Source organism: Alosa sapidissima, chromosome 1, assembly GCF_018492685.1.
Source record: "Alosa sapidissima isolate fAloSap1 chromosome 1, fAloSap1.pri, whole genome shotgun sequence".
In the NCBI taxonomy this organism is placed as follows: Eukaryota; Metazoa; Chordata; class Actinopteri; order Clupeiformes; family Clupeidae; genus Alosa; species Alosa sapidissima.
In genome coordinates, this window is record NC_055957.1 from 49903476 (window position 1) to 49920286 (window position 16811).

Below are 16811 nucleotides of genomic sequence, written 5' to 3' on the forward strand. Positions count from 1 at the left end.
GTTGTCATGGCCACAGCCATTGATCACGTGGCGTATGCCTGCGGATTGAGATGTCAACGGGTGTCAACGGTGGCACGTCCTCATGCGTGCCTTGTGCGATTTCACTATGCCCAGTCCCAGCCAGCACAACAGCCTATTGATCGCAATGCAAATTTGACACCTTCCCTGGTTAATTGGATGTTGAGAAATGTGACACTTGCACAATAGTTCTGCCTGTTCAGAGAGATATGTCATTGAGGGTTTGCATTTTGCTCGTTTTATCTTCAAAATTCAGATCATTTAGATGCCTGGGGATATTTTAAAGGGGAACTTGGCAACTATTTCAACATAATAAACCCGTTTAGAAATCATTTGGATGGTTAAATGACCTGTTCCGGTGAAAATGGTGACTTTTCCCGCTGCCGCTAGCGTCCCCAGGCTGAAAACCAACCTTGCAACATTGAGACTACCGTCCCGGAAAGAGAAGTGAGAAACAAGAAACTTGTTTTAAATCGTGTTTCTTACCTTGTAACATCCACATTGTCTGCCGAACTTATGCTAACAGTTTTGCTAGCTTGTAAACAAATCCATGTGCTTTATCGTTACCTTTTTCCACAGTTTGAAATAGCATAATGCACAATTTCTCCAGCGGAGGGGGAAATCCTGCCAAGTTTCCCTTTAAGCATTGCCATGACAATAGGATTTTTTAGGAACATTTAATGCTTTGATAAAAAATGAGTGTGATTGTTCAATTGATTTGAATGAAATCTGACATGCAAGAATTGTGTCAAAACAATAATCCCCCAATCTCTCCCTCTGTCTCTTGCAGAACCACACATTGAGCCAGCACAGCAGCTAACAAGGTGATGGTGCACACCCCTCTGCCAATGCCACAATCACAGAGAACTCCATCGGAGGATGACAACTATCCATGTGGTTCTGCCCATTTATGCACTGAACTTCAGTTTCAGTAACAGATTGTTTTTGTTTTTGTTTGTTTGTTTTTCACAAAAGTGAACAAAGTGCATATGAACACAAACAGGAAAAAAAGATACATGACCCAAGGTCTTTGTGAATTGTATTGTTCAGTAACTGGCTAACGTGTAAATAATGTTCATGTGTTGCTACTCCTCAACTATAAAGCAGTCTTGCATTTGCCAGGGTAAAAAACAAGTCTTTGTTACAAAAAAAGAAAATGAACATGGCCGTTGAAATGAAGTGTATGAACCAGACATCAGGACCAGTCAAAATGGACACAGTTGCATAGGGACAGCCTTCCATGGTGCCCCGCTCAAAGCTTGCCTCTGAACGTCCAGAGATGGAATGCTCGATCACCAGCAAACTGAAGCCTGCCATTTTGTGATTTATCTTTCAACAGCCACCTCAGTTTACAGGTCAAGCTGAGGTGGGTCAATCATTGAAGCGCGCTCTGTCGATGTAACGAAACAAAAATGAAAATCAGCATTCTGATATATGCAAACCCAGTGAACAGTGGGCGGAGACAGGGCTATCTCTTGGTGTTTGGGAGAGAATATAGTCCCTGCAAGTCCTCAGAACAGTTTCCACTAGCATGGCAGAAGTATCTGCTTCTCTGAACGAACCTGTATATTTCTGTTATTAATGTTTACTGTTTGGCCGAGTCTGGAAGTTTCCTTTCATCTTTGTTATATCAGTATATCATAACTGGGTGGGGGGGGGAAATAAGCTCCTTTTGGTGCAGTCTTTCTCAAGGGGAACACACAGATGCTTGTCCCCTACTCTCCCTGAAGCAGCCCTACCTTTCACTGATGTTGTGTGCAGACCCATTGCGCCATAGGTGAAAGGCATTGTTGTATATTCTGTACAGTATTCCCCAACCCAGACCCACAAACACCCATACGTTCCCTTCTATACCAGTTTTGCATTCATGGAACTTGAGATGCACTTTTCTATGAAACTTTCCTGCTTGGACGTTCTTGTTTGGGGAAAAAAAAATGTCATTATTGTCTTGAGAAGACTGAGAGAAGACTACCACCTCAACTGAAAGACTCTGGTGAAACAAAATGTATCATGAACCGAAACCTCTGGTGTTAATTAAAAAAAAAATGTAATGTACAAATATGAACTGAGATCTGAATTTGGCAGACCTCCTTTTTTGTGTTGCACATGTGATGAAAATATTAAACCTGTATGATGAGATGGCTTTGCAGTGTCATGTTTGTGTGTGTACAGTATGTGTGTACATGTATGAGAGAGAGAGAGAGGAATCTAAAAAGTTAAATGATTATTTCATAATTCAATGTTTTGTACTAAAACATATATTTAATATCATGCACACCATCAAAGTTTTGATAACCATCTAAATCAGTGTCAACAAATATATTTAAACGCAATAATAATTACATATACTAGACCGAAGCAGAATTATCGCTGTAACAGACTGACCATCAGTAGCCCATAAAAAATGATGACATTCAAGGACACATCAAACATTATGCAAATGTGTATTGTGTAATTGTTCAAATCGCTCCCACTGTCATCCCAAAACCACTCCCCAAAGTCTCCTCTCTGATGTGTGTAGATGGGACTGAATGTAATTGAGCCTTATATTTGTGGACTGGGAAAAAGGGGGGTTATCCTAAACACGACCGTCCACAAACATCACAAACTAACCTTTTAGAAAGTAGTCTACTTTAGATAGTGTGGAATGGGTGTCGGATGTGGTCCAGGGATTGTTCCGATGTTGTAGTTATTATATTATTTATAAATTGAATTCAGTTTATTTATAAACTGAAACCAAAGTTCTGAATTCACTAGGATATACAAGCCCTAAATGACAAAATTGCAGCTGACTTACAACTGATTTTCTGTATCGTCTTTTGGGTGCCATCCACAAAAATACAACTTTCGGATGAGTTTTTTTCCAGTGTAAAGGTCTTACACGTGACAGATTCTGACTAAATTCAATTATTTTTAGCAGTTCTTCTGTCAGCAAGAAGCACAAAAATATCAGTATTTTTGTAATGAAAATGTAATTTTAAACTTTTCCAAATCAATACCATCAAGAAAAGAATGAGCTATAATTAGCATAGCACAGTTAACATAGCACTGCTAGTACAATGTGTTGCAGAGCCAAAATTAAGACCTTAACAGCAACAATTTAAACAGATATCTAATTCAAATACCTTTCGTTGAGGTTCTGTGACGATCAACATATCTTGTGAGGCTATTTGTGAACTGAAGAGGTGCTAGTTACAGTCTTGCACGCTTTGTTATTTTAAAAGTTGCCATAACCAGCTTCATATTTATTTGGTGTTAACAGCATATTGTTGACAGGGACAATCTGTTGGAAATGTAACCGGATGTATGCCCAAATAAAGCAGGGTGGTATGTACAAATCTGAGATGGTAAAATCCATCCATCCCATTCTAGCCATTAGACAGAATGTGGGCTTGGCAGCTCAGCAACAACACAGAGACCATCTCCCACTGCCAGGCACTTTTAATAAGCTTCAAGGGCATTTGAACCAGTCCAGAACGCTGCTTTGCCAGAGCTGGACTGGCCCCCACCATCCATTACATTAAATCGGGTGGTGGCCTCCTGCTCATATTTGTGATTTAATTAAATTTGCTCGCAAAAGGCATCATGGAACCAACCACAGGCCCCCCTACACCCCACCCACCACCACCACCACCACCCTTCTCTCAGCCAGCCTTGCCAGTGCAGTGCAAAACGCACACAGACCAATATAAAGTGTGCTTTCTGTATGCTACCCAAGAATGTGAATTTGTTGGGCAGGTGGGGGTAGGTTGGTGGTAGGCATGGGAGGGGGTGCTGGGGGGGGGGGTTCTTTGGCATGGCCGCTCTCAAGGGTGTGTTTAAAGTGTTATAATTACACACACCCCCGTCCGTCTCTGACAGCTTGAGCCTGACCGCACGGCTTGTACAAAGGTGTCTTTGCCTGGGCTTATCCCCGACGGTGCCGTAACCCCCGGCGCTCGCCTGTCCACATGCACTCATAAATACAGACGCTCAGTCGCTCTGCAGCCGCCATTGGGTCTTTCTGCATACAGTATGTACGGCTGGAAAAGAGGGTTTGTAATCCTCAGCAATACTGTGTTCTCCCCACAGGTATCTCTCTCTTCAGAAGGAGGAGGACATTTTGGTAAACCTGTAACTAGCTGCGGTGTTCTTTCTGTTTGTTGCTGTTACAGCAAGAGCCTTTCATCAAACATAGCCTACTTTTGTACTTTTTTAACTGGAAAATAAATACTACTGTCCATTAAGGCTCTGAAGATGTGGGTTAATGGATTTTCAGTGCTTATAATTTGGCTGTGCATAAATAATGCCAAATCAAAACCACCCTGGTCTGCTAGGTCTGAAATACTAACCACTGTGGGAGCTCACTACACTTAGAGCTCTCAACCTTAGGGCCCAAAAACATCGCATTCATTTCATTTCCACCTGAACTCAAGCAAATAATAAGTCCCACAGACCAGTCTGCTCTAAGCTGATTTTTTAAAATGCAGTTTGTCCTCTTGTTGTTTCACTCTTTTTGTCTCCTCATTTATTTATTTATTTTCTTTCTCGCAGGAGAATTTGGTTTTGTGAAATCTCACCACAATTCGGTTGAGTGTTCCTCCCACTGAAGGGGCCTGAGAGACCTCTTATGGCATTCAATATGTGCACTGAAGCATGGGATCCAGATCCATTTGGCCAGAGCGTCCGCTGGGACTGTCTGGGGTAACCCAATATCTCACACCACTGGTCCCAAGGTGGGCGCCATCTTTTAGGCCAGTGGCAGAGGGCCCATACTGTGCTCTCAGTAAAATGGCGGTCTCTGCCTCCCTCTCAGTGTGTGGAAACATTATGAGCTGCCTTCCATGTTCTGACTATATATTTGGTGCATTGCCTAAATATGTAACAGATACAAGTGTTTGGGTTTGAAGTGTAGACACAGTACAGAGAGGAGTACAGTATTTCCGGGAATTCAGTGAAACGAAGGAATTTTAAGATGGACTGACTACATGTATCCGTTAATATCAAATTAATACTACCGTATGTAAGGAAGGGGTGTCCAAACGTTTCTGGAGGGGGCAAGGTCAGGTCTTATGAAAATACCTGAGGGCCCTCTATTGCTTAGCCTGTGTATTCTCTTAAATCTTACGTGTACCAGTAGTACTAGGCCAACCAGTAAATTTGCTTGCACAATAATGAACCTGCATCAGCTATGATCCACTAGTTTCACATTAAATCCATGTGATTTAGGATAAATCCTAAATGTTAAATCCTGGATTACTGTAACCTCAACTGTCGGAATCAGAGTCAATTGTAAGAAATCAAAACATTCTAATCATGGTTTTTGGAGAGAGGCCATGGGCCCAATCTGGTCGGGCCATATTTGGCCCTTGGGCCAGACTTTGGACACGCCTGATGTAAGGATAAAAAACAACTATCGAGGATCAACAACAGTTAGGTGGTCAGATTTGAAAGCAAAGTCGTGTGCAACTTGATAAAGTAACACTTGGAGCACAGCATGTGTTCATGTGTTATATTTAAGTGTGTTGGAACTTCTTCAAGCCGACACAAAGACAAAAAGTCTCAGGTGATAATTGGAGGGAAAAAAGTGCCGAGCTGTGAATATTGCCTTCAGGTCTTGGAGGAGTTTCAGAGGAACCTGGCAACAGTGCACACATCCACCCCCACACTTTACCGCAAATACACAAGATAAGAAACACACACAGCATCAGCAATGCAGAAGATGGAAGTTGTGTGAGTGCATGTGTCCATGTGTCCATGTGTGTGTGTGTGTGTGTGTGTGTGTGAGTGCATGTGTCCATGTGTGTGTGTCCATGTGTGTGTGTGTGTGTGTGTGTGTGTGTGTGTGTGTGTGTCCATGTGTGTGTGTGTGTGTGTGTGTGTGTGTGTGTGTGTGTGTGTGTGTGTGTATCTGTGTATGAGTGTGTTTCATCCTGAATACACATTCTTCCCCTTGAAGGCCAATAATGTATCACCTGGAGGCAATGCATTCTAGATAGATGATAGATAGATACTTTATTGATCCCCAAGGGGAAATTCAGGAATTGCATTCTATAGCTATCTATTATTATATAGCTATTCTATATATATAGGAAATACATTCTGTAGCTGATTTCATCTTCCCTACTATGTGCAGCTATGTCTGGGTAAAAGAACACACAATTCCCCCTCTTACCCAAACCCCCCACCCCCATCCCACCCCAGTCATCCAGTCATTGCCCAGATCCACTAGAGACAGAACCAGAGCAGGAGCAGGAGGGATAGATTTCTCTCCCTCTCCAAACTGAATTAAATAGTAAGCAATGAATTTGCAATCTCTTTGGGGTAGAAACGAACTCTCTTGCCTCCCAACGCCAGTGTGCTCAGATGACAAAATGAGGACAAAGGAGAGTGATGGGCGTCATGACAGCCCATGGCTCATGCAATAAATATAACAGCCACTAATGTGAGTGGGAATGTCTTTCACGTTTTGACTGAAAATACCTGTCTGAAACCATGCCAACGGATATTATCACATGACAGCGCACAGCGTTTCATCTCCAAGACAAATAATTAACCATGAAGAGAGTGTTCCTACAATTAAGGGCATAATTTCATACTTGGGCATTAGAGAGTCTGTGCTAATTGTCACATATGCATGTTTCACACATAGGAAATGCTGCACAGCCAGTGAGGATCTGAGCAGGGGCCTAAGTAATATGTATGTATTGTACTGTACATCCCCTGGTGGCAAGAAATGAATGTATTTTAGACATGCCAAATCACTGGCGCATGAGGTGATTTGAGGTGATTCATTAACAAATTATAAATGTCATGCATTGTTATCTTTAAGTAGAATGTGTCACTCCTCCGCTTTTGCTAGTGTTTGCCATTATATTCACCAGAACCATAATGCAGTGCTAACATAGAATGTATATGTCATGCATCAAGGCTCCTTGCTCCAGTGTTAAACAGTGCATTTCATCTGTCACAATTTACCAATTGTTATAATACCGAATTACAGACTTGTGTAGAATCTACCATTCTGATTGGTCAATTAAAGGCATTTGATACGGTAGGTCTGTTTGAATAATGGCCATTGCTCTGTGCATTAAATTGAACATTTCACACTTAGGTGGCAAAAGTGGGTTAAAAACGCTGAAACCACCAAGGTGATGTCACACCTTTTAGCCAAGGCTGTGCTAGCCCGACATGGGTGACATGGGAGCATCAATGATGCGGAAATAAGATGAAATTTGAATAAAACCAAAATTCACCAGCATCAATAACACTTGAATATTGTCCTCCGTATCCTCTGCTCCCAATGATATCACAGCACTTAGTGAGAGACACAAGATATGTAGATTATTCTTCAAATATCAGTTTGCATTTGCTGCACTGACTGCTAATGATGAGTTACCAAGACAAGGGTTTAATACTGTATCCTCCTCTGACAAAAATATTTGCCAATCATTTTCCAGTATACTTTGAATTTGTGAAGACATTTAACACATCAGCATCTTTTAAAGACCGAGACCAACAACACTTTGACTTCTTTGTTCATTTGGTTGTGACCATTCATGTCGAGGTGCAAAATCCTCCGGAGGTAAAAACTACCTTGCAAAAACTCTTCTACAATCTAGTTCGTAGGAGGTGTCTTAGTCTACCATTAGAGCTAGATTAGTAAGGCTGCTGTACCAAATGTTTCCTGAGCGCAGTGTGATAGGTCATATGCTTGGCAACAGCTGATATGGATGCCACAATCAAACGACAAAAAAGTCTTTACAAAACATGGGCCAAAAACTCATCGACTTGGCATCATCTTCAAATTAATTTTGATATGGCCATGTAAAATAACTTGCTCCAAACAATTTGTCCAAATAAGTAAATGGTTCCCACTAGCCACTCACATGATGCACTATGATGTTCTGTAGATGAGAATGAACTGTATTACCTTGCAACAAGGATTTTACTTGTCTTTTAGGCAGTAACCTGGCTATTTTCAGTCCAAAACATGTAACTGATATTTGAATTCAAGTTATACAAACAGCACAGACCAGCATTTGTGTTTCAAAAGATTCTGCTCAAGCTGCACAAGTATCTGAAAATCTGCCCCAGCATCAGTTGGAGTAGTGTCTATTGATCTCTGATTTCTCAGCAGAAACCAGCCAATCAAAACTTTAGTTGCGTCCTATTGTTTTGCTTGGTAGAACATTAAATATCTACATATTTCAGAGACTTGAATGAAGCCTCATTGGTATGTTCACCATGAGTCACAAACATACTAGAAGTAAGTCAGAAGTGCAGACGGGGCCACAATGTTATTGCAATGGGACTTTTCTTTATTTTAATTTTGTTACTGTTTGTTTTTTTCCCTTATCGATTCGACAGTGCTAGGTAATCGCTTTGCTTCCTAATGCCAGGTTGTCATTTTCTTCCCCCTTGTCTATTGGCGAAGCAGGAAATGCTCCATAATGGAGTCTCGCGGGAACTATGCTCCTCTCTCTCTCTCTCTCTCTCTCTCTCTCTCTCTATCCCTATCTCCTTCTCCTTGGCTCACTCTTTCTCTTGTTCCCTCACTCCCTCACTTTCTCTCCCTGCCTGCCGCCTCGACCATCTCTTGCATATCGTGTATTGTAAACAGCTCACAACAGCATGACAAGGTCTCTGCTCATGTCCCCCCCCACACACACACACACACCCTACCCCACCACCTTGTTCTTGCAGCTATTTGTTATTGTCTTCCTGCTATCGAGTGTTTGTCTTCATCCCCCCTTTGCTTTATTCTCTTTTTCTCCGGCAAAGAAAAGGAAAAGTTAATTAAATATGGAACGAGACGGAGCAGCATCTCTTTAAACCATCATGTCATTAAAATGGCGTCCCTGGGAGATGGGCTTAAAAGGAGCCTGAGAACAATGTCTTCCCAGTCAGATATTTATGGGCCGCGTTATGTAAACACGCTCCCTTTATTCTCTATGTATATTTCATGTAATTATCACTTTTTGTAGCGCCTCTCCCCCGAGACTCATAAAGGCAAGAAGCTACTGGGGGAATGTCATTAGAAAAGCCTATTATTATAGCATAACATAGACGCTGATAGAGAGCTGTATTGTTGTGTGGGAAAAACTACTCAATTCATCACTCAAAAATATTCAATTCAATACAATCGATAACTTGTCAATAATGATACATATTTTCTTGTTTACATTATAGGCGCAAATGACTGAGGTGTGTGGGTGTGTGTGTGTGTGTGTTTGTGAGTATCATGTGTGTGTGTGTGTGTGTGTGTGTGTGTGTGTGTGTGTGTGTGTGTGTGTGTGTGTGGGTGTCTGTGTGTGTATATCATTCACATATTTCTATAGCACTAATGCACTGTGCATCGGCAAAAAGAATAAACCTAAAACCGACTCATGGTTAGTTTCCAACTTCCCATAATGCACCCTAAGTAAAATCATAGAGAGAGAATAGGCAAAAGAACTAAGCCTAGAAAAATTCTGCGAAAAACAACTCTTTGTTAATCTCTGAAGAAAACATAAAAAGAAAGCTACAAAAATAACCTCCTCCAAAACAGCCAACAAGAAAACATCCATTTCACAAAGGAAATTGATGGGTTAACCTGGCTCCGTTTCTCGCAACAAATATGTAGCCTTAGGTGGTCAACGACCATTAGCTGATCAGAGTTGTGTATAGCATGACGGCACATACCAAGTTCAAGGATTTTATGAGCCTTTCGTTACTTACAAATTGCTCTGCCAGTGGCTATGGAGATTGATGTGCCGCTATCAGGCCCAAAATAGACAGCCAGCCATTTCTCCTTGTAAATTTATTGGGACAATGGTGTGGAGGGGATTTGAATGCTCTCTGCTTCTGTGGAAGAAAATGGTTTCATTACAAAATGTAAAATCGACCTCTGATTATTAGGTTGCAAGCTAGAGATGCAATTCTTTAGATTATCTGTTCTGCTGTTCCTTAAGATATAAACATGTGAGACAAGCATCATGTGTGATGACTGCTGTCGGTCTTGCCAGTTAAAAGAGGAATTATTATGAATGAGACTTCATTTTTACTTCATTTTTACATTTTTTGCTATTAAAATAGAATGAAGACTGAATATAATTATCAATTCAATGCACTAGATGTTGTCTCAGTTCGGCAAATAAGACCCCTGGGAAGCCCATTCAGACAATTCAACAACCAGGCTACACAGGCCAGGATCATGCATTTAGTAAAACAAAACAAAACAAACAAGAAAACATATCATATGACAAACATCGGTCGAACCAAACTGCTGTTGTTATACCCTAGTGAGAGTGAAGAAGGGGTGCTGATTCCTCAATGGTGGATATGAAGCCACTAGCACACTGCACACAGAGTAGGTCACTAACGGCATTACTGGATTTGCAGACACATGTAACCCAGCAAGTCAAGTCAAGTCAAGTCAAGTCAAGTTTATTTATATAGCGCATTTCATACACAGAGGTCATTGAATGTGCTTTATATAAACAAAACCAAACAATAATAACAAATAAAAGCATAGAAGGGCAATATAGTCAAAGAATAGTTAGAAGGTAAAGATCATATTAAAAAGAAAACATAAAACACAAGGTAAAATCATTTAAAAATAAAGAATAATTAGTAAGCAAAAACAAAGGCAAAAGTAGTAAAAAAAAGTATAAATATATTGATATAATTATCAAGGCAGATTCAGAATTTGTAACTCGGCGCAGTTAGCAGAAAGCATCTGAGAACAGTTTGGTCTTAAGTCTAGATTTAAAACTGGCTACAGTTGGGGCCAGGGATGGGCACAAATACATCAAAATGTATTTCCAAATAAAATACCAAATACCCACCATAAAAATGTATCAAAATAAACTACAAAATACAGCAGCCAAAAAAGCCTTTTTTTGTCTATCCCTTTCCTACCTGGAAAAACATCTAAAAGCAAGAGACTTCTTCCATAATCAGTCAACAGATTAGATATGCTGACCCCTCATGTTAGACATCCCAATATAAACCTCTGCCAGGGTCGGTGCCAGCGGATGCCACTTTCAGGCCTAGGCTAGAGCTGAGTGCAAAATCTCATCACCAATCACAGAACGGAGGGGGGACAGCAAGACGATGATGACACACTGAAGCGGTTATGAGGAAATGCACATAGAGCTTGAAGTACCATTATCACTTCTTAATAATGGCTCTGGTAGTCGTTGCCTCATGTCAAATGCTGTTTATTCACACCCATACTGTAGGTAGTCCAATACAAGCTTTGATAATGATAGTTGTGTAGGGCTTATTCATAGGGCTTATAGCAATCCATGTTAGAATTAAAACATTAGGTTATGCAAATTATTTGATGAAACTACACCCTGATCACAATCGACTCAATGTCTGTTATGCTTAATTCTGCAAACAATACACACTAGAACGTGTGTGACTTCCATATCCCACACTGTGTGATAGGTGCATAGGATATGAAAGGCTGCTTAGACACAGTCCCAAGAGCGTAGACTGCGTGGTACAGAATAATGCAAGTCATATGAGCATATATGACAAAGTAAAACCACACAAAACTAAAACATTTGGAAATAAGATTGCTGTACCAAAATATGTCCCTGTGATCGAGGGGTTTTAGAGGGAATGTCATAATTGCTCTTAGCCTGGTGGGATGTCTATACATTAATTTTTGGAGGGAAATGTAAAACTGAGATTGAAATGTTAAATAATGTGTTGAACTGTGAAGAGACATTAGATGAAATGCTCAGCGCAGTGTACTGTACCACCATCAGCACTGGTTGTCCTTAAATATACTGAGACACTTTGGGAGCTTTGCCAATAATTTCATTTTTTTTTGCTTGCTACATGTACCTGTATTACCACTGATTCCCATGACAATGCGTGTCAATAAAGAGTTTGCCTTTGCCTTTACAACTGTTCCTCACACACAAACTCTCAAAGTTTTGTTAAAACTCATAGCTGAGTCATTTTTAATTGAAACTAGAAGTGACTCAATGTACTAGCAAGCACTATGACCATGGTGAGAGGGTTCAGAATTGAGTCATTTTAATCACGCGGTAAACACACAATAGATCAGAGAGAAGCGACTAACAACAGAGTAAAAAAGACTACAACCTATACACTCAGGTAGAACTCCTCAAATACATCTGGTATTAATATTCAGCACACAAAGTATTGATTCTGCCTTACCTTTCAGCTGGTGGCGCAGTGAACAGCCCAGGGGCTTGATTGCCTCCTGACCATATCCGCACTCCCTATCAGCATCCTCAGCAGAGAGCGGATTCCACGGACTAGATTTACCCTTATCTTGGCAGCGCTTGACTTCTGAGTGGCACACTCCTGACTGCTGTACCAAGGGGAATATTTAGGCCCCGACCCTCATCACACACACCCACACACACACACACACCCCGGGAGAATGTCACTTTCTCACTTCACTAATGGGGCCTGTAAAGTTTGGGGTCTCAGACGAAGTCCTTGTGGGGTCACTGCTGCAGACACTTGGGATGTGAGGCGCATTTAGCGGAAATTGGTCAGACATTCTCCACACTAGACAACTCGGAAACAAGTCTAAGCTTAGCCGGCCTCAGCTCAGGAGAAATCAAGGAAGAGATGTAACTATCCATGCAAAACCATGCAAAATGGACAGAGGGGGGCACCAACCACTGTCCAGATCAGTGTTACCAGCACAATGTTGTACAAATATCATGACAGAAGCTATGGGCATTTTCTACCAGTAAACATAACCAAAGGTGAACAACCAGTGATAGAGCATTCAGATCGGATGACTTGACCACATGCTGAAGCATTTCAGGTGTCCTGTTTGCTCTTTGTGAGTCTTACTGCATGGATACACAATATTGTCTCCCAGGTGGCAAGGTCTTGCAGAGCCGTGGTCAGACGCCCGCGATACCTTCACCGCTGCACTGGAGTCGGAGGTAGACAAAGGCTACAGCAGCTGTGGCCCAGCAGAAGACACCTGACCTAGAATCGAGTGGCTTACGTGAGCAGTGACAACAGCGCGAGCGACATGGGTCGACTTCAGGACACATACGGCGTGCCGCCATCGGCCTGAGCTACACAACGTGATCTCATAATTAGGCAGTGCGTGCTTGACTATACTGAGCAGCACATTGAAACACATGCCAAGCACATGTTCATTTTGGTACATGAGAGAGTTGGGGTGGGGGGGGTTAGTGAAAATCACAAATGCACACCAGCACAATGATGCATCGTTGTTTTGTTACATCCTAATGAAGAAAAAACTGCAGCGTATACAACATGCATCATTAATTCAATATTTGGATTCGATTTGAGAAACATGTCAAATGGTTCTCTTTAACTAATGCTTTCCAACTAATGGCATAGAGACAAACAGTATGAGTTCACTTCCACTTTTGAATCACTAACATTTGATATTTCACAACTGAACACCACAAAGGGGATGATGATTAGACTTAAAACTGTTTTAGAAAAAGTATGTTTTAGAAAAACCTTTGATACGTGAAAATGAAATTACCTAGAACTACCACTGGACTCCAGTCTACAACTGTTGTAAAGTGATCTTGCTGTAAACATCCAGTCCGAAAATGCATCTTGTGTGCAAAGCATTGGTGGAAGAAGCACAGTGACATCTAATGGGGAATTCCTGCAAGTACAGCACAATACAGTACAGTTTTGGCAAAGCCAGGAGGATACAGTTTGAGAGCAATTCAGTGTTGCCTCATTCAACCATATCTAAGAATACATGTGTACTATTTACTAAATGTAGGGGTTCTCATCATTTTCACTATAGTGTGCATAAAATATATAGACACTTTAAAGACCAAGATATAAAGCGACAAGTTCTATATACAAATTTCAATACATTTTATAAATTTCTTCATTGCTTATGTAATTTGTCCTCATGCATTACATCTCATTTTGATACATATTAAGCAAGTACAGACATATAAATTGATGTTGTGCTCAATTTCTGACAGTAGAGGGCACTCTTGAGCCATTGTAAGGGCACAGAAAAGGGAGACATCAAATTGTGGAGACAAAAATAAATTGAAACAAAGCATCAAATAAAACCTGCAACCATTCTTTATTATATCATATCATTATCGTAACATAACTGTCTGCGTCCCTTACTTTCTTCCTGACCGTTCAGTCTGAAAGTGGAACCACAATAAGAAAACGTTATGCTAGAGATTAACAGATCACCATAGTCCTGTTGCATGTGAAAGGAATCAAAACAAATGTGTGCACAGCATTTTGAGGGTCTCTGGTGATTATGTCCTTCCTGGGCCCTGAACTGATTAAATAGGCCTACACTACCATTTACTTCCACTCTGACTACACTATCATCTGCAAATACACCCATCCCTATCTGGGGAAACAGGGTTTGATGACAGTTTAGGAGATAGATAGATAGATAGATAGATAGATAGATACTTTATTGATCCCCAGGGGAAATTCAAGATGACCCTAAACTGCTGCATTGCCTTGCTGTCCTGCTCCTAATCTCCTGGCTCCATGACCCTGCCATTTACATTTGAATTTATGATCTTCGTCCACCTTATTTATTCTGTGTCCCAAAGGGTGTCATCTTGTCTTGAAGGAATACACTTCACGGAATATGGTGAATGTGGATGACTTTTCCTGATCTTTGTGGATGACATTATGAGTTTATGCAGTGTTCCTTCTTCCAACTTGCCATTACTGGTGTTTTGATTACTATCTTCTAGCTTTGCTAACTAAATGTCAGATAATTTCTGAATGTGAGAGTATTTTTTATAGGGATCCTTGTTGATTTTAATTAGAATACACCATATACCATTTTTGCTTTAACAGACACGATTTTATTTCTGCAGTTACATAGACATTTGTCACGTGACGAGACTTGCAGTGATGTACTGTAATGTTTTTTGTTGATCTACATTGTGTCCATACAATTTCATGTATTCGGCTCAAAACCTACCATTAATACAGCACAAAAAAGTCATATCAGCCCTTCCTCTGTGCCATCTACTCAAGCTCACTGAATGATATTATGACACATTTTACTTCATTTTGTTTTATTTCCTAGTACATTTCACTTTAATGCATAATTTCACTTTTCAATTTTACCCATTATGTTCGGACTACAGTCATCCATCAACTGATCAAATCCCAGAGATACAAATACACAAACATCACAAACCCATAGCTGATCATACCATGAGTGAGAGGTATGCAATGAGGTAAAAATAAGCATGACACAAGAATCCAGAAAACATTGCTAATTACAGTTTCCCTAAAAACTGTTCACTTAAGGACCAGATTCAGATAAATAACTAGATGTACCGCAGAGCGGTACAAAATATGACCGCCGCCCAGTCCAGCACATTTTTTCCACAAAAAGAAATCACGCTGAAAGGCCTATATGATTCTAACTGTCTCACTAAATTGCATTATCCACACTCAATTCTCACTGGTATCTGCTAGACAACAAGTACCAAAACATGATTAGTTCATAGATTTCACATGTAAAATTCATTTTATACAACCCCACCTCCATCTTGCCTGTTCATAATTCTGAGAAATTCTTGATTGTTTGTGTTATGTTTATGTTATGTGTGTGTGTGTGTGTGTGTGTGTGTGTGTGCGTGCTTGTGTGTGTGCCTGCGTATGTGCCTGTGCATGCAAGCGTACATATGTCTACTGTGTGAGTATGTGTCATACGTATGATTACTGTGAATGTATGTGTGTGTGTGTGTATCTGTTTGTGCACATGTGTGCACATGAAATGGGTTAACATGACCCCTGGAGGCAAACATACGGAAAAAAATGGTCATCCTAGGCCCTACAGTTCTCAAGATATTCACAGAGAACTGTGTCTGTCCTACCCTCCTTTCGGGGGGTCCAGTCCAGCAGGGGGGGGCTACAGATCAAAACGAAAAATGACGGTTCCATGCTATCCATGTGGGGGTACATGCCCACCAAGTTTTGTGTACCCCGGTCTTTCAGTGTCCCGGGAATCCTTGTTGGTGTACGTCACTAAATGTACACATAAATTATTTTATTGTAAGGCCCCCCATGAACGAAAGTACACGAAACTTGGCATGCATTCGGAGGGTGTCATAATGATCCTACACTTTTAATTTCGTGCAGTTTTGACCTTGTCAGCCAGAGATATTGTGATGAAAACGCCTAATTTTTTGCTTTTTAATTTTTAACTAGGTGGCGCTATACATGAAATAAGTGGTAATGGGATGGGTTGACATGCCCCCTTAAGACCAACATACATAAAAAGGTGGACCTCCTAGGCCCTACGGTTCTCGAGATATTCACAGAAAACTGTCTCCAGCCACCTACAGGCCAGTTGGTGTATAGTAACATAAATTAATTTATTGTGTGGCCCCCCATGAACGGAATTCCACAAAACTTGGCATGCATACAGAGGGTGTCATAATGATCCTACACTTCCAATTTCGTGCAGTTTTGACTATGTTAGGTCACAGATACCTTCAATTACAACACCTCATTTTTACTTTTTTGTGTTTAACTAGGTGGCGCTATACATGAAATAAGTGGTTATGGAATGGGTTGACATGGCCCCTTGAGATCAACATACAAAAAAAATGGTCCTCCTAAACCCTACGGTTTTCGAGATATTCACAGAAAACTGTGTCTGCCCTACCTTCCTTTCGGGGGGTCCAGTCCAGCGGGGGGGCTACAGATCAAAACGAAAAACGATGGTTCCATGCTATCCATGTGGGGTTACATGCCCACCAAGTTTCGTGTACCCCGGTCTTTCAGTGTCCCGGGAATCATTGACGGAAATTTGGGCATTTTTG

At 40.9% G+C, this 16811-nt stretch overlaps 1 protein-coding gene across 8 annotated transcripts in view; it reads left to right on the forward strand.

Annotated features, from left to right (window-relative positions):
• The window catches only part of LOC121717686 (zinc finger protein 521), a 109140-nt gene extending 106983 nt beyond the window's left edge, over positions 1-2157 (forward strand). For all 8 annotated transcript variants that reach the window (XM_042102572.1, XM_042102573.1, XM_042102574.1 and 5 more), the window contains one exon: positions 809-2157. In XM_042102572.1, the coding sequence (XP_041958506.1) occupies positions 809-838 (30 nt within the window). In that variant the 3' untranslated portion in view covers positions 839-2157. The remainder of the gene's footprint in view (positions 1-808) is intronic.
• The last annotated feature ends 14654 nt before the right edge of the window (positions 2158-16811 follow it).